This window comes from Dreissena polymorpha, chromosome 12 (genome assembly GCF_020536995.1).
Source record: "Dreissena polymorpha isolate Duluth1 chromosome 12, UMN_Dpol_1.0, whole genome shotgun sequence".
NCBI classification, from domain to species: domain Eukaryota; kingdom Metazoa; phylum Mollusca; class Bivalvia; order Myida; family Dreissenidae; genus Dreissena; species Dreissena polymorpha.
Window position 1 is genome coordinate 36,542,753 of NC_068366.1, and position 25,022 is coordinate 36,567,774.

At 37.9% G+C, this 25,022-nt stretch overlaps 1 protein-coding gene across 2 annotated transcripts in view; it reads right to left on the bottom strand.

Annotated features, from left to right (window-relative positions):
- Positions 1–5,332: 5,332 nt before the first annotated feature.
- The window catches only part of LOC127852764 (E3 ubiquitin-protein ligase HACE1-like), a 63,807-nt gene continuing 44,117 nt past the window's right edge, over positions 5,333–25,022 (bottom strand). For both annotated transcript variants that reach the window (XM_052386724.1, XM_052386725.1), the window contains exons 19-26: positions 23,947–24,096; positions 23,409–23,470; positions 12,797–12,931; positions 11,815–11,946; positions 9,904–9,999; positions 7,782–7,852; positions 7,046–7,159; positions 5,333–6,431 (exon numbers count right to left, since the gene is read on the bottom strand). In XM_052386724.1, the coding sequence (XP_052242684.1) occupies positions 6,329–6,431; positions 7,046–7,159; positions 7,782–7,852; positions 9,904–9,999; positions 11,815–11,946; positions 12,797–12,931; positions 23,409–23,470; positions 23,947–24,096 (863 nt within the window). In that variant the 3' untranslated portion in view covers positions 5,333–6,328. The remainder of the gene's footprint in view (positions 6,432–7,045; positions 7,160–7,781; positions 7,853–9,903; positions 10,000–11,814; positions 11,947–12,796; positions 12,932–23,408; positions 23,471–23,946; positions 24,097–25,022) is intronic.

Sequence of the window (25,022 nt, forward strand, 5' to 3'; positions counted from 1 at the left end):
TATTTTAATAGCTAACTCACAACCTGGCATGCACGTGACAATGCCTTACCGTTGACAAACAGTAAGCGAAAAAGACAAACTTTGTATAAAACTGTAACGGGATACGTAGACTCTTAAATCATGATTAATGTGGCTATGTCATTTCGGTGGCATATAAATGATAGCAAGTGTTAGGAATTAAAATTTCAACGAAATGGAATTAAAATTGTCGTCGGGTTACAATACGTTGTGTTTTCCGCCTCGTTTCGCTCCGAGGTTAGACTATAATCAGTACTTTTGTGTAATCGGGCTGGAAAAATTATAGGTTCAAAATACAAATAATAGGTTCTCGTACAGTGTTCGCGTAGACCAACCGCCTTATGCGCCAGCCCCTTTGAGAGAATTCATTCTTATCTACATCTCTGAGTAAGGTTTCCATTTCTTGCATGCGATACAGAATAAAATTGTTAAAGGAACATGGTCGATGCGAGTCGTTAAAATGGTACCTAGTCTTTAGCCCATATAAAAAGTATCTCTAAATTCTTTGCGCGTCTTATAAATGAGACTAAAATGGTACCGATCATAGCGACAATACAATAAGAAAGTAAGATGCTTTCGTCCTCCTCTCTAAGGGAAGCAACCCACCAATGTATAATTTGTATGAGGTAACCAGAGTTGTCGATAAAGTGATTAGAGTTTGTTAAAACTGTTTTTGTTCGTTGTTGTGTTTTTCACTTGGATAAAATATTTATAATTTGTAAATATGTTTTGCCCCTTGCAGTCAAAGTTGTTGAAGTATGTACACATCTGAGATTGTATCATGTAAGGAACCTAAGTGTTCTCAGAAGGTAACTAATACATTATTTGATGAGTGCCCCATTGAAACCCTACGCCAGTGAAACCGCACCCCGAAAAAACTGTTGTGTTGGCTTAGTGTTTCTTACATACTTTGCGTTTTGAGGTCATCGAGCAACAGTGAACTCCTTTAGGATGCATTTGATCGGCAAAAGGTCTGAGCTTTAATAACCATTTAAATGCAAACTTAACAAGGGAGATAATAATTTCTCAAAATTTATTCTAGAGGAAGGAGTTGTCTATCTTACAATCATCCAATGTTTTCACGTCCTTACAGGACTGGTAATGATTGTGCTGTTGATGCTTTTCGAATCAATAATTTATTAAATTAACTGATATTCATAAGCAATTTCAAAAGTCCCAGGTGCGGTTCCATTAACCTAAAAAAATTGGATGGTATATGTCTATTAGCCCAGGGACCTGTCTCTGTAGGTCATGATAAGCCTTTCTGGTAATACATGTCTTTTTTCTAAATTATCTTTTAACAGCGTTTTAAACGCATAATTATTGTTCTTATTTTGATTAAGATTTATACAACATAGCATATATTTGAAACATTTTTCTTAGTCAGGAGCGACATTGTTTTGTTTGAATATAACGCATACATTCGCTTTTGAATCTATGACGATTTTTTAATTGTCATTTTGCCATACTGTGAACAACTCTATTTTAGGATAAGAAAGACAAAATATAAACAGATTTATACCAAAGAATTTTTTAATGATAAATTCTATAAAAAATATTGTTCAGGTCCAAATAAAAGTGAGCAATAAGCAAATACTACGATATTGTGAAGGTATACACTGATAGAATAAGTATACTGTTCAAGAAAGTTACATAAACAAAGTCATGTTATTACAATATTAATAACCTTAACATCTCTATGGAAACAGAAGCATACATACATTACACAGTATCATAATTTAAAAGAGTTAAAAAATATATCACATATGAATATAATGTCGAACAATCAATAAAAGTAATTTGCATAGAGACATATATGATTAATTAATTATCTAAACAAATTTATTCAACTACACAAAAATATATTATGTGATAATAATTTACATATGAACAACCATATGTATGCTTTTTGGTACATAAAATGAAAGACCAAATTTAGTCAAGACAAAATCAATTTGAAAACAACACAATAAATATAATCACAGTTTTTTGCCTAACAAACAACAACAAAGCAAAGCCACAGATCTCAAGTGTACTTATAAATATTGTGTTTGTATATTATCAGAATCATCATGGCTCCAACTGATTTCTTAAAAGATGAGCTTCCGTGCAGATACCAGATTAGTTAAGCCTTATCTGAGGATAATGAAAATAAATATAGCATGAAATGTAACAGGTAACAAACAACAATTTTAAACATTTTTTGAAAAGGTAAACTGTATTATGATCACATAAAGTGTTACAAATATCCTTACACATAGTATGAAATATTATAAATTTACAAAATGGATATATGCAATTAAAGGTGTAAACTAATAAAAAAATTAACAAAAAGTCATAAACAAGTGCTCTGTGGTCAGAGACATATGCCCCCCCATCAAAAAAACAACAACAACAACAGGGCTTTGAACTAGTGACAACCTTTTCAATAGGGGTCATCTACTGCCCAAAGCCAATGCACATGTGAAGTATCAAGCCAATTGATCCATTTGTTGAAAGTTATTGATGGAAAACGATTTACACACTTATTGTGACATTGACCTTTGACCTAGTGACCCCAATTTCAATAGGGGTCATCTACTGTCAAAGGTCAATGCACATGGGAAGTACTAAGTTATTGATTGAAAACAATTTCACACTTAGTGTGACAGTGACCTTTACCTTGACCTAGTGACCCCAATTTCAATAGAGGCCATCTACTGTCCAACACCACTGCACATGGGAAGTACTAGTCATGGGAAGCCAATCGGTCAATCCATTCACAATTTATTGATCAGAAACAACTTTCACTCTTAGTGAGTGACCTTGACCTTTGACCTAGTGACCCCAATTTCAATAGGGGTCATCCACTGGCAAAGGCCAGAATACATGGGAAGTATCAAGCAAATTGGTCAATCCGTTCACAAGTTATTGTTCGGGAACTAACTGGTCTACCAACAGACAGACCAATCGGCCAACCGACATCCAGCAAAACAATATATACTATATACCCCTCTTCTTCAAAGGAGGGCATCAAAATATATGTTTGCCTTTTTAACATAAAAGTTGTCTAAGTTGTTTCATGTTTGAACAAGTTCATAAAAATATTGTCAACAGCAATATTTTGTTAACATACAAAAATATAGATATATGGATATATACTTTTATATCTATTTTACATCATTTAGTTATACAACAATCATTTTGTAAAAAAATCAACAACATTATATTAAAAATACTAGTCTCTTTAAGCTAAGGCACTCAGAGAAAAACACTGAACAAAAATAAAGCAAAAATAATAAAATCAAATGATGCATACAAACTTGGGACTTATTTAGATATCAACAAGTCCACTATTCCAAAATCTCTGTCAACACCTGCAACTTGGCACAATATGTACTTGTTAACAATGACATCATAAATGGTGTCAAGGATATTATAAACAAGTATAAAGAAAGGTCCAATTAAAAAAATTTTTTTTTGTGAAGTTGGAATTTTCGCCTTTTTATGCCCCCGGTAGGATGGCATAAAGCAGTTGAACTGTCTGTAAGTCCGTTCGTCCCCCTTTCTGTCTGTCTGTCCGTCCAAAAATTTAACATTGGCCATAACTTTTGCAATATTGAAGATAGCAACTTGATATTTGGCATGCATGTGTATCTCATGGAGCTGGACATTTTGAGTGGTGAAAGGTCAAGGTTATCCTTCAAGGTCAAAGGTAAAAAATATCCAAGGGAAGTAACAAGCTTAAAGCGAGATAATTTCTATTTATCAATAGGCAGGAACAGATCATTTTTACAAGGAAAGTATTATTTTTTTATTATATCCCTTTAAAAAATATTACTTCCCTTGTAAAAATTATCTGTACCTGCCAAATGATAAAAAAAACATTAAATAAATCAAAGCAGCGCAGTAGGGGGCATAGTGTTTCTGACAAACACATCTCTTGTTTTACATATCACACGCTTCATATCACAACAGTCAGGTAACCAACTTAAGTAAGCCAGTTTACCAGTAGTTAGTACACATACTTATGCCAGAAATGACAAGGGCTGTTTGTAAAACATGCATGCCCCCCATATGGGCTGTCAGTTGTAGGGGCAGCCATTGTGTGAATACATTTTTTGTCTCTGTGACCTTGACCTTTGACCTAATGTAAGTTATCATCCGGAAACCATTGTGCTATTTCGAGTCACTGTGACCTTGACCTTAGACCTAGTGACCTGAAAATCAATAGGGCTCATCTGCCAGTCATGATCAAGGGGGGAGTGAGAGGGGGGTATAATGTGGGGTGTGGTAATTTATTAGATGTCTAAAAAAAAAAAATACTTTTTTTTGGGGTGGGGGTGGGGGTGAGAGGGGGGTATAATGTGGGGTGTGGTAAGATGTTTAAAAAAAAATTATTTTTTTTGGAGTGGGGGTGGGGGGTGGGGGTGGGGGGGGGTAGGGGGGAGTGAGAGGGGGGTATAATGTGGGGTGTGGTAATTTATTAGATGTTTAAAAAAAAAATGGGGGGGGGGGATGGGGGGCGTGGGAAAAAAAATAAATTGGGGGGTGGGGGTGGGAGTGAGTATAATGTGGGGTGTGGTTATTTATAAGATGTTTTAAAAAATAAAAATAAAAAAAAATTGGGGGGGGGGGGGGGGTGTGGGTGTGGGGGTGGGGGGGTTGTAGGGGGTTGGGGAGTGTAAGGGGGGTGGGGGGGAGTGAGAGGGGGGTATAATGTGGGATGTGGTAACTTATAAGATGTTTAAAAAAAACATTGGGGGGGGGGGGGGAGTGGGGGGTCGGGGGAGTGAGAGGGGGGTTATTAATGTGGGGTGTGGTAATTTATTAGATGTTGTAAAAAAATATTTTTTTTGGGGGTGGGGGGGTGGGGGGCGGTAGGGGGGTGGGGTGATAGAGGGGGTATCATGTGGGGTGTGGTAATTTAGTAAAGATGTTCAAAAAAAAAATTGCGGGGGTGGGGGGTGGTAGGGGGGTGGGGGGGGGTGAGAGGGGGGTAACAATGTGGTAATGTGGGGGGTAGGTGGGTACAATTTATTAGATGTTGAAAAAGATAATTGTGGGGGGGTGGGGTGGGGGGGGGGGTAGGGGGGGTGACGAGGGGGGGTATAATGTGGGTGTGATGTGGTAATTTATTAGATGTTTAAAAAACATTGGGGGCGTGGGGGTTGGTAGGGGGGGAGTGAAGAGGGGGTCTAATGTGGGGTGGGGTTATTTATTAGATGTTAAAAAAAAATTGGGGGGGATGGGGGGTGGTGCGAGGGCTTAGGGGTGGTAGGGTGAGTGAGAGGGGGGTTTAATGTTGGGGTGTAGTTATTTATTAGATGCTGTTTAAAAAAAAATTGGGGGGGTGATATCCTCTATTCATTAAACATGAAATTTTAACTTATTGCATTTGTTTCCCCTGTATATAAGAAAGATATAATAGTGTATTACCTCCCCTGTCCTGCTTATATTTATATTAATCAACAAAATTAAACATTAACACAATATTTAATATACAAAATATACAAAAAAAATCATATTCTGATAATATTTTTACTGATCCACTCTATTTTACGCAAAGGATGATGTTTCATTGGACTGATAATTATAGATTTAGGATTACAGAGCAGTTGCTTCAGTTATATTGTTCAGAGTTCGCCCTGTTGGCCGTGTATGCATTCTTGAGTTATCATCCAAAAACCACTTTACTATTTCGGGTCACCGTGACCTTGACCTTTGACCTAGTGACCTCAAAATCAATAGGGGTCATCTGCGAGTCATGATCAATGTACCTATGAAGTTTCATGATCCTAGGCCCAAGCGTTCTTGAGTTATCATCTGACAACCACCTGGTGGACGGACCGACAGACAGACTGACATGAGCAAAGCAATATACCGCCTCTTCTTCGAAGCGGGGCATAAAACTGATCTGCTTGAATCAGAGGTAAGGGGAACAAGGCTGTACAAAAGATTTCAGGACCAATATCCACAAACGTTATGAGGCCGCGCCAGAGATCAGATCTGCAATCAATGGATATGTAGCCCAGGGGTATGAGCTAACCTAGTAAGCGCTTTATTTGGTGCATTATCTTCAGAAGACTTGTTAGTTTGGTTACAAGGGACAATGCGAGATACAGGAGATGTCCCATTCCAGAGACAACCTTGGAACTTAAATATTCAGCTGTGAAGAACATAGTGCACTGTACTAAGATTAAACATCTCAGACAAGCTAGTAGATAAAGGTTGAGCAAGGGGATCCAATCTGCGACCTCTGAGTTTTGGCACTAGAGTGTATCCACTAGACCACGGATCCCCTTATTCAATTTTCTAAAAGTGTCCTCCTTTATGCCCTAGCGTAACCTTGACTACCACACTCTATAGCTACCAGCAGTCTGTCACGAGTCTCAGCCTTGCTAGGGTAGTTTGGGAGCCTGAGGAAATTCACACTGAAAAAGATATATGAAGAAAATCAATTGTAGAAAAGGTAGGTTATACAGTCTTAAGCATTACAATTATTACTTAATATTATAAGTATATTTAAAAAAGAATCAAAACTGAAAGGTCTGTGAAATTATTCAAATTTTAGTTTTTAATTCTAAAGCTGTTCATAGAGAAAGTAGCTTATTATGAGAGAATTATGGGTCAATTAATCTCAGTTTCTAAATCCAATTATTTCTGGTGATGAAAAGATCAAATGCAAAAAATGTCAATTGTGTTGATAAAAGGGTAAAATGCAAAACAATGGGGTAAACTTTACATGGTAAGTGGTGTTCAAAATGATTATTTTCCAAATAAATGGGCTGTGCTCTGTGAAAGGGGGTTTAATGCATGTGCGTAAAGTGTCGTCCCAGATTAGCACAGGCTAGTCAGGGACGACACTTTCCGCCAAAACTGGATTTTTGCTAGGAAGATGCTTTCTTTATATAGAAAATATCATAAAAGCAGAAATTGTCATCCCTGATTAGCCTCTGTGGACTCCACAGGCTAATCTGGGACGACACTGCACGCACATGCATTAAACCCCCTTTTCACAGAGAACAGCTCAAACGCATAGCATTACCAAGTGCTGGCAGTAGGTAAGAGGCCAGGTGTATAGGGTACAAGACTGATGGTGAACTGCTGTGTCTGCCCGTCTGTTCTAAGGTTACCAAACCCTCCAAATGGAAGCCTTGAACTGTGAGAAAAATCATAGACACATAGGACCAACTGCATACCATATAGTGAGAATGAACTACATTGTGTAGAATTAAGAGGTACAGAATTGATATGGGTCGTGCTCTGTGGAACGGTGGTTTCATGCATGTGCGTAAAGTTTTGTCCCAGATTAGCCTGTGCAGAAAATTTCAGCCTAAACTGGATTTTTGCTAAGAAGAGACTTTATTTAAATGAAAAAACTACATACAAACAGAAACAAATACAAACACTTTACGCATATGCATTAAACCCCCTTTACTCAGAGCACAGTCCATATTATCATACCTGCTATTATTAATGTTAGCTGTACATAACAAAAAACATTTAAGAGTTTTGAGAAGCTCAAGACTCCATTTCCTGGGTAGCACCAGTACTCAGTTTTTTTTTTTTTTTTTTAAAGAGTAAAGATCAAACCAATGACATGGTAATCTCTAAGTAAACACACAATTGACAATGCTACCATTAAAAGATACAACACTTTTTTAAATTATATTATTGACAAAATTTCAACAAACTGCAAAACATGAATAACCATTACAAACATTTATATATTGTTCCTAAAACAATTGTTCCTTTGTGTGTCCTTTCAAACAATTGCCTACCTTCCGGTTGCAAACTGCAGCAGCTGAAACCGTTCCCTGTCTGAGAACTCCTCTACCACCTCCCAGAACCACTGAAATAGGCAACAATTTACAATCATTTCCCTGTCTGAGAACTCCTCTACCACCTCCCAGAACCACTGAAATAGGCAACAATTTACAATCATTTCCCTGCCTGAGAACTCCTCTACTATCAATTCCCTGTCTGAGAACTCCTCAACAACCTCCCATAACCACTGAAATAGGCAACAATCTACTATCATTTCCCTGTCTGAGAACTCCTCTACAACCTCCTAGAACCACTGAAATAGGCAACAATCTACTATCATTTCCCTGTCTGAGAACTCCCCTACAACCTCCCAGAACCACTGAAATAGGCAACAATCTACTATCATTTCCCTGTCTGAGAACTCCTCTACAACCTCCCAGAACCACTGAAATAGGCAACAATCTACTATCATTGCCCTGTCTGAGAACTCCTCTACAACCCCCCAGAACCACTGAAATAGGCAACAATCTACTATCATTTCCCTGTCTGAGATATCCTCTACCACCTCCCAGAACCACTGAAATAGGCAACAATCTACTATCATTTCCCTGTCTGAGAACTCCTCTACAACCTCCCAGAACCACTGAAATAGGCAACAATCTACTATCATTTCCCTGTCTGAGAACTCCTCTACAACCTCCCAGAACCATTGAAATAGGCAACAATCTACTATCATTTCCCTGTCTGAGAACTCCTCTACAACCTCCCAGAACCATTGAAATAGGCAACAATCTACTATCATTGCCCTGTCTGAGAACTCCTCTACAACCTCCCAGAACCACTGAAATAGGCAACAATCTACTATCATTTCCCTGTCTGAGAACTCCTCTACAACCTCCCAGAACCACTGAAATAGGCAACAATCTACTATCATTGCCCTGTCTGAGAACTCCTCTACAACCCCCCAGAACCACTGAAATAGGCAACAATCTACTATCATTTCCCTGTCTGAGAACTCCTCTACAACCTCCTAGAACCACTGAAATAGGCAACAATCTACTATCATTGCCCTGTCTGAGAACTCCTCTACAACCCCCCAGAACCACTGAAATAGGCAACAATCTACTATCATTTCCCTGTCTGAGATATCCTCTACCACCTCCCAGAACCACTGAAATAGGCAACAATCTACTATCATTTCCCTGTCTGAGAACTCCTCTACAACCTCCCAGAACCACTGAAATAGGCAACAATCTGCTATCATGTTAGAAGATTTTGCTAGAAGAAATATTCAGCCAAAAATGGAAACGGTTGCACAACTTTATCTTGACATCTTTTTTTCAAGATTATAAAACTTCACCATAGAATACTGTAAAGTCATTATTGCTTGTGGGACATAAATTTGTGTTCATTTCCTGTGTAGACTAATCCATGCATTTTTGATCCATTTAATTCTTTCACCCTTTACCACTCAAATACGTATTTTGACACATGTGTGGTCCCTTAGAAAGTTAAACTTAATTAAATAACTTTCTTACTAGACTCAAGTTTTATAGACTTCATTTCCAACCCTAAGGGTTGGAGATGAAGCCTTAACAACTTGAATCTAGTAAGAAAGGTCTTAAATTAAATGTAACTTTTTAAATTAAGGGACTACAAACACGCCAAAATACGTATCTAAGTGGGAATGGGTTAAATTGCATGTGGTAAAAAGGGCCCACACCTGCAAGGTGACACCCTCTCCTTCACCGCTGTTTATTGCAGGCAATTATTAAAAACACATGAAAAATGACCAAGGCAAATTCATTAACAATTTTTTGTCAAATATCTGTAATCCACAAATTTACGTCTCCACACAAATTTTGACAGAACCATTTTTTGAAAAAACTTGAAGTTTTATGTTGACAAATGTAAATGATTAAACAGTATTATTGTGTGGGTGTCCACTCAAAATATAAACGTCTGCACAAAAATTGCAACATGTTTTTGAAAACCACAAAATTTCATGTCAACAAATAAAAATGATTTTACAGTACTATGTGTGTGTCCGGTCAAAATATGAACCAGAAAAAAATCTACAATCACTAAAATTCATGATAAAAGACTGCAATTCAATGACAAGACCTCGTATTTTACCTGGACGACAGGTGTTGCAGGATCACAGTCAGTGTAGACTGTGTTAGCCTTCCAGTCTTCCACCTCTATCTTCTGTATCCCTGACAACAGCACCTCCTGGAGAAAAAAACACATGTGCTTTACTGCATTTATGGGATAGAGGGAAATCTTATCAATGACAAGGAGCCAACGTTTGACCGCACAGGCTTATCTGGGATGACACTTTACGCACATGCATTAAGCCCAGTTTTCTCAGAACGCGGCTCATATTATTCCTTGTTAGGTGTGCTAGGTCTCTGTTCCAACTTATTAAGTTATTATATTCAAACTTTAATATATCAAGATTGGTCCATATAATTTAAAGTTATTAACTTTAAACCACCTGTTTCCTTTCTTTCAGTGACCTTGACCTTACCCCTACTAGCCCAAATGCATTTCCTCGTTAGGTCTGCATTTTAGCTACCTATACAAACAATTAAATTGCAATAACTCCCTCAACATTTATTTTAAGTTATTAATGTGCCTTTGACATTAAAAATGACACTTAGTTAGTTGACCAATCAAGATGGGAAGCAGAGACGGCAAAAAGGATACAGAATCCTGCGATTGTGTTCTTGATCTTTCACTAAGGATATTTGGCTTATAAATTAAAAATCTAATGGGCTACCTTGAAAATAATTTAATATTTATTTAAAATACAAAAGAAACATTAACATTGTAAATCATTAGTAGATGTCATTTGCAAATATACTTGAACAATTTCCTCAAAAATCTCAAAATAATATTTTTACATACCTTTGCCTTAAAATTGTTAAAATTTACAATGACAATAAATTGGTCATTTCTCTGTTATTTATGTTGGGAAAATTCTATTGCAAATGCAATAGGAAATTTCCCATGAACATCTAAAGACATTATCCTAAAATTGGTCATGTTAAAAAACTTAAATTTAAATAAGAATTGAGAAGATCTCTCCTGCCAAAAGACATATGATTCGTGTTCTGAGAAAACTGGGCATAATGCATGTGCGTAAAGTGTCGTCACAGATCAGCCTGTGAAGTCTGCACAGGCTAATCTGGGACAACACTTTCAGCTTGTATGACATATTTCATTTAAATGAAGTCTCTTCTTAGCAAAAATTCAATTTAGGCTGAAAGTGTCGTACCTGCGGACTGCAAAGGCTAATCTGGGACGACACTTTACGCACATGCATTATGCCCAGTTTTCTCAGAACACGACTTATATTGTCATCAAGTCTAGGTCTATTATTTTCTACATCATAAAGTAACAAGAAACCTTCCGAGTCGGGTGATGCTCCCCAAAGTTTTTTTGTCACAATATTGCACTATATATTCAGATAAAAGGAAACGTCTTGAGGGGCATAACTTTGAACAAAATAATACGATGGATGGTTTAGCAAATTAAAAATTTCAAAGGGCCATAACTCTCTAAATAATAAAAAATCTTGCACTATATGTACAGTTTATAGAAAATTTCAATGAACCATAACTCTGTAAAAAATCATCTGACCAGAACCCGCTGATAATATGCACATCTCCTCTTGGTAGTGAAGCTTCCCATAAAGTTTCATTGAATTCCAGTCATTAGTTGCTGAGAAATAGCCCGGACAAAAATAGTGCACGGACAGACAGACGGACACACACATGGACAGACGAAGCGGCGACTATATGCTCCCCTCAAAATTAATTTTTGGGGAGCATAAAAATCAAACATACTTGTCAAAACATTGAAATCATTAATGAAAATAAGAGACACTTTGACACATACATGAGGAATAATTTTATTCTCTTAAATTGACACATACACATAAAATCATGTACATTAAATATGAAACCATTGTTTTTGCCTAACATCTCAACAACAGAAAAAACATTTTGTTCATGCAAATTAGACATAAAAGCTGTTATTTACCAGTTCATATTCATCAAAGAGCCTGACCAACTTTTGCGGCACATACTGGTTAAATCCTGCCAGGAAGTTGTCGATCTGGGGCTGGATAGCTCGTGTCATTTGAAGTTCAGTAACTAGCTGTACATACTCGGCCTATTTGGAACAAAAGCAGTTATGTTCATTCCCATTTTAATTTAGATAGAAATATTACCCACGTCATGCGAAAATGGGTCTCATGTCATATGCGGAGTCTGGACAGGAGCTACGCTGTCCACTCAAAGTCATGCAAGGTTTCGTAGTCTCATACCCAGACAGGGCAGCTTCTGACCAGACTGGCCGCATATGGCATTTGACCAATTTCAGCATCATGCTCGTACAATCATCATTGACAGTGCACTTCTCCATTTCTTTTAGAGAATCCAAAGACCACTGACACTTTAGGAATATATAACATTGTAGATGTTTGTGATGATTGTTACATTACAACATTTATTAATAATAAACTCAATAGACCAGGAATCCATCATGATTTTTTACGATTGATAGTATTGTTCTGAACAAAAAATAGCTTATCAAAATCAGTTGCTCATTTCTGCTTCATATTAAGTCTGAAAAAGGACCCCAAAATACATCTTCCTGTTCTCCATAAAGCAATACATGTTTTTCCCCTCACAGAAGCTTCATCACAAGCGTGGCTTATACCCTCTCACCTTATTGTCAGCTATATTCAAGGGCAAATTACTAAAGAATGTGTGGATCATTGAACAAGAAAAATGTCTTGCACATGAACATATCATGGTGATGACATATTGAGGCTTTGATTCAAAATGTTGCAGTAGTTTGCAACGTTTTATGCTCACTGAGAGCCTGAGAAGGTAACTCTAATCTACCCCCACCCTGTGGGGTTATAAAGTGACACAAATCTACCCCCACCCTACTTGAATATAAATATTATTCATACACAATAACACAATTTGTATTATGGGAGACAAGTCTGTATCACCTTATTCTCCTCTGTGACTGGTAGAGTGCTCCCTCCTGGTGTCAACTCCACCTCCTCCATGACCCCGAACACATCGGTCTCCACGCTGAAGGTCAGGTCAAGGCCAAGGTCAGTGATGTCGTGGTCTAGTATCCACTGACAACAAAACAAGCATACTACTGACTTAACAAGTAGCAAAAATATACCAAAATAAGAACCAGTCAGAGACCAGAACCTGCTGATAATATGCACATCTCCTCTTGGTAGTGAAACTTCCCATAAAGTTTCATTGAATTCCGGTCATTAGTTGCTGAGAAATAGCCCGGACAAAATTTGTGCACGGACGGACACACAGACGGACAGACGAAGAGGCGACTATATGCTCCCCTCAAAATTTTATTTTGGGGGAGCATAATAAATCCACGAGTAAAGTCAATTAAATGTTTGCTGATAATGAAAACATATGATTGAGAAAGGGCGTGGTAGTCTAAATAATATGTTTTTGTATATAAAGATATCTTTCAAAATACCATTAATGCCTCATCCATGTAATTAATAGCTTTCACTTGCATTATTTTTCAAACTGTTGATCTAAATTTTTAGAAACATTTTTAGTACGTCATGTTCTTTTGAATTTGTTTACAATTTATTTTTATGAATCTAATCCACAAGTTATTTGACATTAAGCAATTACAAAAAACATGATATTATTTAGAGTTGATTGTTTTCGCTTTTACTTTATGATTGCCAAATCTGCTATTTTATCATGGCCTGTATGTTACTACCTAGACCATATTGGGAAATTTTGCAGTTCTTGCATCTCTATATGTGTTAAGTAAAACAAGTTCTTGGGTCTATCAAGTAAGCAGTGCATGTACTTGCATCTCTATATTTCTTAATTAAAACAAATTTTTTAAATAAAATTCATTTTAATTATTAAATACTTACCTGTTATCGTATGCTTATACTTTCCAAGGGGAAATAACTCATCCGGAATTTTAACTGGGAATCCGCCACCTCAATACCGTAATACAGGCCAGGTTAAACATAGTGCAATGCAACCTAGCCAAAAATCGGTAACCAACCCTCAATATTCTTTCAATATATATACAAAAATATTAATCGAATAGCGGGGTGGGAGGTGGGACTTACCGATAACAGGTAAGTATTTAATAATTAAAATGAATTTTATTTAAAAAATTTGTTTTAATGTCATAAATACTGACCTGTTATCGTATGCTGATTTTGCAGCTGCGGTGGGAAGGTTCGTATATATTTTCCCAACACAGTAGAACCCATAAACAGGGTTATCAGCTAATGATATCAAGTAATCTTCGTCAAAACGGTATTAATTATGACTTCTCGGACAGAGTAATATGTCTATGTCGTAAAGAAGACACTACCGTTAGTGAAACCACAACAAGCCCAAACGTATACAAATTGTATTGTTGGCACTTCAGAAAACGAAGATAAAAAGATGACAAGGTGGTCGGATTCCTCCAGTAAACAGCTTAGAGCACATCAAAAAGTGGGGTGTGATTAATATATGCCCACAAAACAGACAGAGCTCTTAATTCATGCGGTCAGATCCTAAAAAGGAATGAATCCTTAGATAGGATAAGATTAACTTTCCTTAGTCGAGGTCTAACCCCGAGAAATAGAAGCCGCAGACACATCTCCCCCCCCCCTTTTTTGGGGAAATGAAGAGTGTCTTTGAGAACCTCGAATGGACTTCTGACTAACACTGCTGAGATAGAACTTCAAAGCCCTGATTGCCCAAAGAAGTTTATCCTCATCTTCATGACTACCAGTTTAAGAAAACTTGGAAACTTGAAGGTAGAAGCCATATAGAGGACTTGATATTAAGCAAGGAATCCTGGCTGACACAACAAAGTGAAAACGACAATAGATCCAACTGGAATTGGTCGTATTCAACAGAAAAAGCATGAATTTCACTTCTCCGTATGGTAAAAGCCATAATAAGAAGGAAAACCGTCTTAAAATTATATTGGAACTGTTAATAAGCCTGAAGAAAAAGGTTCATAGGGAGCTCATTAAGCATCCCAACATGTTACACAAGTCAAAACCACTTAAGAAGGTAAAGGAACGAAAAACATAGTGTTGACGTTCCATAGTTTGGATCAGTTCCAAAATAGGTAAGACAGCACAAAGTTGCGATGACTTACACAAAACAAGGTATACGAAAACATAATCTCTATCCTTTGATGAAGAAAAGAACAAATTTCTTATCATCAAGAAAAAGATGAGAAAAAACCTCTATGTATCTAGCAGAGTGATTAAGGTAATAACTATGCTCTCAATTACCCAGTAAAAAATGAATTTCCATAGAACCTTTATACAGTTCTGATGGAATTATCCTTGCACAAGTAACAAGGATTGAAACTCTAACAGAAAAACGTTCTTCTGTAGAGATAACTAAAAGTTATTAATGGCCAGACATGAAGTGGCACATGTTTGGATCAGTAAAAATATGTCTCAGTGAGATATGATATTTGACCTGTGAAGAAGTTTCCTGAAAATAATTGTACAGGAGACTTAAAAGGTCGTAGAACCATAATCCCATGGTTCATTAAGTATATTTCATGAAATTATGGCAAAAACTCAGTTATTGCAAAAACTCACCAAGAAGGCAAGATATTCCAGTTTATGTCAATGGACGAATTTATAACAATCGCACACCCTGCTGGATCGATTTCTGTGAACTGCATTGTTGACGTTGTTCAGCATACCGGTATACACTGCGATATACGATCGCATAACGCTAATAACTAGCGTTTGATGATAAACAACATTCTTTGATATACTACGTACACCATGCAACTCGTCTGCAACTTCACTGCCGCGCATGCGCAATTACATTATTGAACCCAACGGAAAAATAATTCGAAAGAAAGAACTGCAGGACAAAAGGTCCAACAGGGCGTTGAGACGAACTGGTATGAGAAAGACGATAGAGAAAATTTGTTGTTCTTGCAAAGAACGAATAAGTTCCTGATTTCCAGTTACAAGGAGTGATAATATGATCACCTCCGTGTCTGTAAGTAAACCACGACCGATGTGTGATAGTTGAAACCATCACAAAGGAATCGTGAAAATGTGTTGTAAATGAAAAACAGCTAAAAAGAATTTTCGCTTTTCAAGATGTAGATGTGCAGGTGATATTCGTTAGGATACCACATAATTGAGAAAATCAAGATACGTTGTTCTATGTGATCGTCCAAAACCTTATCTGCTCACATCTGTATAAGATGTAAGGAAGGTTGTGGTAGAATAAACTATATTCTTGCCAAGATAATCTTCTAGTCTAGACACCACTGAATAGTGGTAAATAATGACAAAAGATGGAAATCTGTGTCATTAAATAATCCCGAGATTAATACAATTATCTTAAAAATAAAGCTGAAACGGACGTAAGAAAAGACGTCTCAGCAGAAGGACCGGTGACCGGACCGGTAAATACCGACCGGTGACCGGAACCATTTGTCAAGGATGGGTGGGCAAAGAAACCACGGCAAGCCGAACTTTCCCACTCCAAACACACTTGAAAATTGGTAGAATAGGACAGTGTTTAACACTTATAAGTTTATGACCTATCTACAGAATATAGCCTCTTCTTGAACCAATAACAGACGCCTTTAAAATCCTGGATAATACAGGTCGCGAAGTCATCGATTTGCGAAGTACGGAAATATGATTGATAGTGGTACCTCCGGAATCGGAGGTGTGATGGCAGAAAAGGTGAAAACCCTAGGGGTAACCTTAAGCGGGTCCACGCTTGCCGGTAGAATGCATGGAAGTCTTAAATTCTGACTTGATTAATCCATTTACTTCAAGACTTCTAACCTGGACGAATTCCGAAAGGAATACGACCAGTTATAGGAAGACGGCCTGTTATGGCCAGAAGTGTAATAGAAGAATAACTTTAAGATGAGGTCCCTCCAGATCCTAGGATCTAAGATCTGAGTTCAATAGGTCCTAAGCCATCTACAAGACTGTAGCCGCTATGCGGTCAATCTGATAGGCAATCCTATGTATCAGAACTCTTGTTGATTCCAGTAGCTTGAAAATATGCACTGCCGTAGGAGCAATAGAAAAGCAGAAGTCGATACAAATGTCGTCTTGCTAATCCTGCTAGCGTCATTAATGTGTCCCAACTGTTCCGTGACACTGACTGCAAAGTCTGTAGCCGACAGGTAAAGGCGGTTAAAACAATTCATCCTTCGGGTCTCGAACATAAATTAATAGAGGTCAAATAGTAATGTTCGACCTCAATGCTAGTCTCCGAGCCCACTTCAGCCTATCTATCTGCAAGACCAGTAGTCTGCATGTAGCCGGTTGAGATAGAAGTACAAATAACAGATATAGCATGATTTGGTAACCGTCGCCAGTAGAACATCAGTATTGAAAAACACAAAAAGTCATGTAGATTGTTGAATCCATAAAATATAGTATTCAATACAATCATAGCCAGGGGTATACAAATATGTAATGTAGACGATACCCGTGATACTAAAAATTGACCGATGAAAACACAGTGGAATACCGGTAATTGGTAAGTGGTGACCGAACCGGACCGGTCAATGACCGGTAACTGTAGCCCGGTGAACGGACCAGTCATAATATGACCGGTGACGTTACCAGTTAAAGACCGAAAAATGGTGGAATCCATATGGTCTGTTATCAATGTCAAGCACTGCTCGGAAAAGAAGATCATGCCAAAAAAATCCAATCCGATGGCGATGAGACATCACTTATTCTGACCGGTGATCAGTGATCGGTGATATGACCGATGAATGGTGACCGATGTCCGGTGATCGGGACCGGTATAATATAACTGCGTCAGAATGGAAATATCTGGTGCAGAAGAATGACCATCCACGAAGTCATCTGATAATGTTAACCGGAAAACAACGGTAGATTATCAGTATTAATAGGCATAAGTGTCCTTGTAGTCGTAGTGGAGAAAAGAACAGCTTATCCCGAAGCCTGAATGTTAAACGAACTAGTGTTCGTATACAACTACGGCTCGGTGACTGCAACATGTGTGGATGCCATAAGAAGAACCATCACACGTGGAATGGAGACATGATATTCCTAAAGGAATAAAATGGAGAACGTCGATATGACCAGTAGGTTCATTAACGCCTACGTGAGAAGTGGCGACATCCATATAACTTCGATGCCGAAATATTGTTCGGCTACGCTGGAAATATTGTCTTCTACAATATTGTCTCCGTGAGCATGGACATGATCGCTTACGAGCGTATCAACACCGAGAACTGCTCAATGAAGGAGAGGTATGTTCGATAAATATCCAGTGGTGCTCAATGCAGTCCGCTGATGTCTACGTGAAGGTTGACGACGTCCTCGTTTCCTGCGATGTCGAGATCTGGATCGGCCGAGATGTGGATCGGCTGCGATGAGACCGAGATCTTCTAGAATAACGTCTCCGTGAGTGACGACGTGATCGCTTACGAGAGCCGCGACGATGAGAACTGCTCGACGAAGAAGAGCGTGTCCGATGTCTAATCCTTGATGAAGACGATGTATTCAACAAAGAATAGGAGAATAATTCAATGAAGAAGACCGAGTTCTTCTTCTTGACCGGTGACTGGTGTTATCGGTGGCAGGCCTAACTGATGACTGTTGACCGGTGACCGGAGCGGTGATCAATGACCGGACCGGTGACCGGACCGGACCCGTTGACATGACCGGACCGGTGACATGACCGGACCGGTGACATGACCGGTGACCGGACCGGACCGGTGACATGACCGGTGACCGGACCGGACCGGACCGGTGATCAATGACCGGACCGGTGACCGGACCGGACCGGTGACCGGACCGGTGACATGACCGGTGACATGACCGGACCGGTGACCGGACCGGACCGGTGATCAATGACCGGACCGGTGACCGGACCGGTGACATGACCGGTGACCGGACCGGTGACATGACCGGTGACCGGACCGGACCGGTGACATGACCGGTGACCGGACCGGTGATCAATGACCGGACCGGACCGGACCGGTGACATGACCGGTGACCGGACCGGCCGGTCAGACGTCGATCAATGGTCCGTGATCAACGTCCCCGGTGACGTACCGGTCATATCATGACCAGTGTTGTCACCGGATAATGACCGTATGGCGGATGCCAAATGGTCCGGCATTGGTCGATGTCCTTGACCAATGCCATCGGGCAAAGACCGGCTGACGGGTGTCGCCATATGGTCTGATGTTGACCGACTGTCTAAGAGACTTAGCATAGTACGGTCGCGATCGTGCCCGATACCCGGTGACTGATACTGCAACTATCATCCATGATCTGCGAAGTCACCGGGTATTTATCCACTCTTGTTTCTGCGACCATCATGTAGTCGAATATATGAAAAACAAGAGCAAAGCATATTCAACCATAAACTGGTCACAGACCAGATTATCATACGGCACATAAAATCATTATTTGACCATAATGAAAATTATAATAATACTGCCGTAGATCATAAATTAAACAAAAGTTTAATTCAAAACAGATGAAAAATAAAATGACGATCAATTAGATTGTCATACGGAACGTTAAAATCATTATTGCACACAATGGCAAATGATAAACAATCTGTCAATAGAAGAACACGCTTTGCACGATCTCGTAACACATTAGAAGAACATGCTTTGCACGTTCTAGCAATGTATTAGAAGAGCACGTTTTGCACGTGGTCGTTCGCGCCTGAAAACACCCAGCATGGTAGAAATAAACCATTGTTCGATAAAAACAAGCATGGCTTACCTTTTACAAATGAAACAAAATCCATTAAATCCACACAAATTAATCCGAATGAGAAATAAAAAGATAAATAACACAATTTATCTATTCAAAACCCCAATCAACCAAGTGAAAAACAATATTTTAATTCAGAGCCGTAAAAGACACGTATACACCTGGTTGATCCGGAAAGAATATTGAGGGTTGGTTACCGATTTTTGGCTAGGTTGCATTGCACTATGTTTAACCTGGCCTGTATTACGGTATTGAGGTGGCGGATTCCCAGTTAAAATTCCGGATGAGTTATTTCCCCTTGGAAAGTATAAGCATACGATAACAGGTCAGTATTTATGACATTAAAACGAGTTCTTGGGTCTCACAAGTAAGCAGTACATGTACTTTCATCTCTATATTTCTTCAGTAAAGAAGTAATTGTGTCTCTCAAGTAAGAAGAACTTACATCTCTATATTTCTTAAGTAAAACGAGTTCTTGGGTTTCTCAAGTATGCAGTACTTACATCTCAATATTTTTTAAGTAAAACAAGTTATTGGGTCTCTCAAGTAAGTTGTACTTGCATCTCTATGTTTTTTTAAGTAAAACAAGTTATTGGGTCTCTCAAGTAAGCAGTACTTGCATCTATTTTTTAAGTAAAACAAGTTATTGGGTCTCTCAAGTAAGCAGTACTTGCATTTCTATATTTCTTAAGTAAAACAAGTTCTTGTGTCTCTCAAGTAAGCAGAACTTGCATCTCTATATTTTTTTAAGTAAAACTAGTTATTGGGTCTCTCAAGTAAGCAGTACTTGCATCTCTATATTTCTTAAGTTAAACAAGTTCTTGGGTCTCTTAAGTAAGCTGTACTTGCATCTGTATATTTTGAAGTAAAACAAGTTTTAGGGTCTCTCAAGTAAGCAGCACTTACATCTCTATATTTTAAGTAAAAACAGTTTTTTGTGTCTCTCAAGTAGGCAGCACTTACATCTCTATATTTTTGGAGTAAAACAAGTTCTTGTGTCTCTCAAGTAAGAAGTTATTGGATCTCTATATTTCTTAAGTAAAACAAATTCTTGGGTCTCTTAAGTAAGCTGTACTTACATCTCTATATTTCTTAAGTAAATCAAGTTCTTGGGTCTCTCAAGTAAGCAGTACTCTCATCTCTATATTTCTTAAGTAAAACAAGTTATTGAGTCTCTCAAGTAAGCAGTACTTGAATCTCTATATTTCTTAAGTAAAATGAATTCTTTGGTTTCTCAAGTAAACAGTATTTGCATCTCTATATTTTTTACATAAAACAAGTTATTGGGTCTCTCAAGTAAGCTGTTGGTGCATTTCTATATTTTTGAAGTAAAACAAGTTTTAGGGTCTCTCAAGTAAGCAGTATTTACATCGCTATATTTTAAAGTAAAACAAGTTCTTGTGTCTCTCAAGTAAGCAGAACTTGCATATCTATATTTTAAAGTAAAACAAGTTCTTGTGTCTCTCAAGTAAGCAGTACTTGCATCTCTGTATTTCTTAAGTAAAACAAGTTATTGGGTCTCTCAAGTAAGCTGTACTTGCATTTCTATATTTTTTTTAAGTAAAACAAGTTCTTGGGTCTCTCAAGTAAGCAGTACTTGCATCCAGGGATTTTTTTTCAGTTTTGTCGGTCCTAGACCGATTGGGGTCATGAAAGACCGATTGAAAATCCCAAACAGTCGGTCCGATTCTGTTTGCTAAAATGCCCATGTCATGAAATCGATTACACAGTGTACATGCTAACACACCCTTATGACATTCTTATCTCGATTAGGTGTGATAAACCATTCGCTGCTGTCTCTAAACCGGTCAGGACCGGTTTATTGCACATCAGACCAAGAATAAAAAACTTGTGAACAGCGGATTAAAGACGCATCCGAAAAGACGCGTTTGAAAGCACGCGCTGTAACTAAACAAAACATTTTCTACCAGCGTTATAATACGATAATATAATATAGGGATAATACACGTTTTCGAGGGCATGATCATCTGCGAGCGCTCGAAAAATCTGTTCCTGCCCGAGTGCGCAGATGATCATGTCCAAGAAAATGTGTATTTTCGCTATTATTGCATAAACAAACCACACATACCAAAATAAATTAAAATAACATTGAAAACAATATGTTTTGTTCATTCGACATCAACAAAATAATTTGATTATTTCAATACAGTTCAAGGTTGTGTTTTACATATGCCTCACTCGGTCATCATCCGAAATGACGAGGCTCAACCTTCGGATAGGCAGTTTTCGATTTAAAATGTGTTTAAACTGTGGATTAATGCAATGTTAAAATGCAGCCGGGCAAAGTAAGAAATGAGGAATTATTTTGGAATTTAAAACAGGAACGTTGAAGTTACATAAACACTTACATTTACAGCATAGTCTTTGAAAGTGTTGAGTTAATAACCTTAACTTCATTGACGTTGCCAATAAAATAAAGCTGTTGTCAAGAGAGTGCAGATGGTATAATTTGAAAAGTGGATTGAAATAGTCATTGCAATTATCCCTGCATGCATGAGCAAACTGGTGCTTATTCAGTTCCCCATTTATGCTTGGAAAGTCGTATAGACTTACACGGATTAATAATATTGACAACGATGAAAAAAAGTCTGATAAAACAGCACACGAAACAACAATGAAATAGCAAATGATAAAACCAGTTGAGAAAACTCGTATGTTCCGTTTAAAAAAAAATTCCTAAGGGATTTTTACTTGTACATTTATTATACCACCTTCATAAATGGCAAAATCAATGGTATATATTTTAGCGTAATTTTGTCATTATTTCGGACATAAATTTTCGGATACTTTTTACCCATTTATATCCAGACCGATTGAGGTTGCGGGAAAATATGATCCTGCTTGCATCTCTATATTTCTTAAGTGAAACAAGTTCTTGGGTCTCTCAAGTAAGCAGTACTTACAATGTATATTATTTTAAGTAAAAAAGTTCTTGGGTATCTTAAGCAAGCAGTAATTGCATCTCTATATTTCTTCAGTAAAACAAGTTCTTGGGTCTCTCAAGTAAGCAGTATATGTAATTCATCTCTATATTTCTTAAGTAAAACAAGTTCTTGGGTCTATCAAGTAAGCAGTACATGTACTTGCATCTCTATATTTTTAAGTAAAACAAGTTCTTTGGTCTCTCAAGTAAGCAGTACTTACATATGTATATTTTAAAGTTAAACAAGTTCTTGCGTCTCTCAAGCAAGCAGTAATTGCATCTCTACATTTCTTAAGTAAAACAAGTTCTTGGGTCTCTAAAGAAAGCACTTCTTACATCTCTATATTTCTTAAGTTAATCAAGTTCTTGGGTCTCTCAAGTAAGCAGTACTCTCATCTCTATATTTCTTAAGTAAAACAAGTTCTTGGGTCTCTAAAGAAAGCACTTCTTACATCTCTATATTTCTTAAGTTAATCAAGTTCTTGGGTCTCTCAAGTAAGCAGTACTCTCATCTCTATATTTCTTAAGTAAAACAAGTTCTTGGGTCTCTAAAGAAAGCACTTCTTACATCTCTATATTTCTTAAGTTAATCAAGTTCTTGGGTCTCTCAAGTAAGCAGTACTCTCATCTCTATATTTCTTAAGTAAAACAAGTTATTGGGTCTATCAAGTAAGCAGTGCATGTACTTGCATCTCTATATTTCTTAATTAAAACGAGTTCTTGGGTCTCTCAAGTGATTCCTATTGGTTCACATGCATCTACAATGCCATGTGTGGTTCTTAGCATTAAACATGCAATTTCTGTGACCCATCAGCAGACTGTCAAAGAAATTCATATGAAGAAATGACTTTATATAATATTGTTCAAATTGGGCATAAATTAACTTACCTGCAGATTTTGTGCATATTCAGGATCAATAGATGCAACATCTCTATAATTCAATGGTATACCTGCAATAGACATTCACTAGAAAATATAATGTTTACAATAAAAGACAAAATAACAGTTTTCTCTAAAACCTTTTTTGTTTATCTTGCCAGGAATACACTTATTGCTTGTGTTAAACTCACACAAAATGACAGAACACAAATAAAGGGAACATGTTCAACTCATTCACTGAAATATATTTCACTTGTAGCAATATTAAACATGATTTATATTGACAAATATCATCGACCCATCTTTGTTAGATATCACTTTAAGTTATATCATTATAAATGATGTTAACAACATAGCTTTGTGAGATATATTGCTATTAACAACATAGTCATAGGTTAAGTGTACATCACAACTTTGTTAGATTTCCCTATAAGAAACACATAGTCATAAATGAAGTTTCGCTATATGCTACATCTTTATAAATGGAGTGTACTTTATATCTACCACAGAACAATGGCTTGCTACCCATCTCTCACAACTGACTTACCGAGGATGTGTTTAAAGAAGGAGCGCGTGAAGCAGGCACTGATCAGCTGCTGATGGTACAGCGCCAACCCGAGGCACTGACCTGCAAACCGGAAATAACTCAGGTGGTCCGGATTCACGGACGAGTTGCTGTTTGGCTGAAACGTGCAGCCTGAAAACATATGAAGCTCAATCTTGGAAGTTAGGGCTTAATGCATGTTCGTAAAATGTTGTCCCAGATAAGCCGTTGCAGTCCGCACAGGCTAATCAGAGACAACACTTTCTGCCTAGACTGCAGTCCGCACAGGCTAATCAGAGACAACACTTTCTGCCTAGACTGCAGTCCGCTCAGGCTAATCAGAGACAACACTTTCTGCCTAGACTGCAGTCCGCACAGGCTAATCAGGGACAACACTTTCTGCCTAGACTGCAGTCCGCTCAGGCTAATCAGAGACAACACTTTCTGCCTAGACTGCAGTCCGCTCAGGCTAATCAGAGACAACACTTTCTGCCTAGACTGCAGTCCGCACAGGCTAATCAGAGACAACACTTTCTGCCTAGACTGCAGTCCGCTCAGGCTAATCAGAGACAACACTTTCTGCCTAGACTGCAGTCCGCACAGGCTAATCAGAGACAACACTTTCTGCCTAGACTGCAGTCCGCTCAGGCTAATCAGGGACAACACTTTCTGCCTAGACTGCAGTCCGCACAGGCTAATCAGAGACAACACTTTCTGCCTAGACTGCAGTCTGCTCAGGCTAATCAGGGACAACACTTTCTGCCTAGATTGGATTTTTGTTTAGAAATGACTTCCTTGTAAGAAAAATTTCCACAAAAGTGAAAAAGTGTTGACCCTGATTAGCCCATAAAGCTGGAATTCTAGAAATCTAAGATGTTCATATGAATAAAGCTTTTATAGAGAAATCTAAGATGTTCATATGAATATAGCTTATATACAGAAATCTAAGATGTTCATATGAATATAGCTTATATAGAGAAATCTAAGATGTTCATATGAATAAAGCTTATATAGAGAAATCTAAGATGTTCATATGAATAAAGCTTATATAGAGAATTCTAAGATGTTCATATGAATAT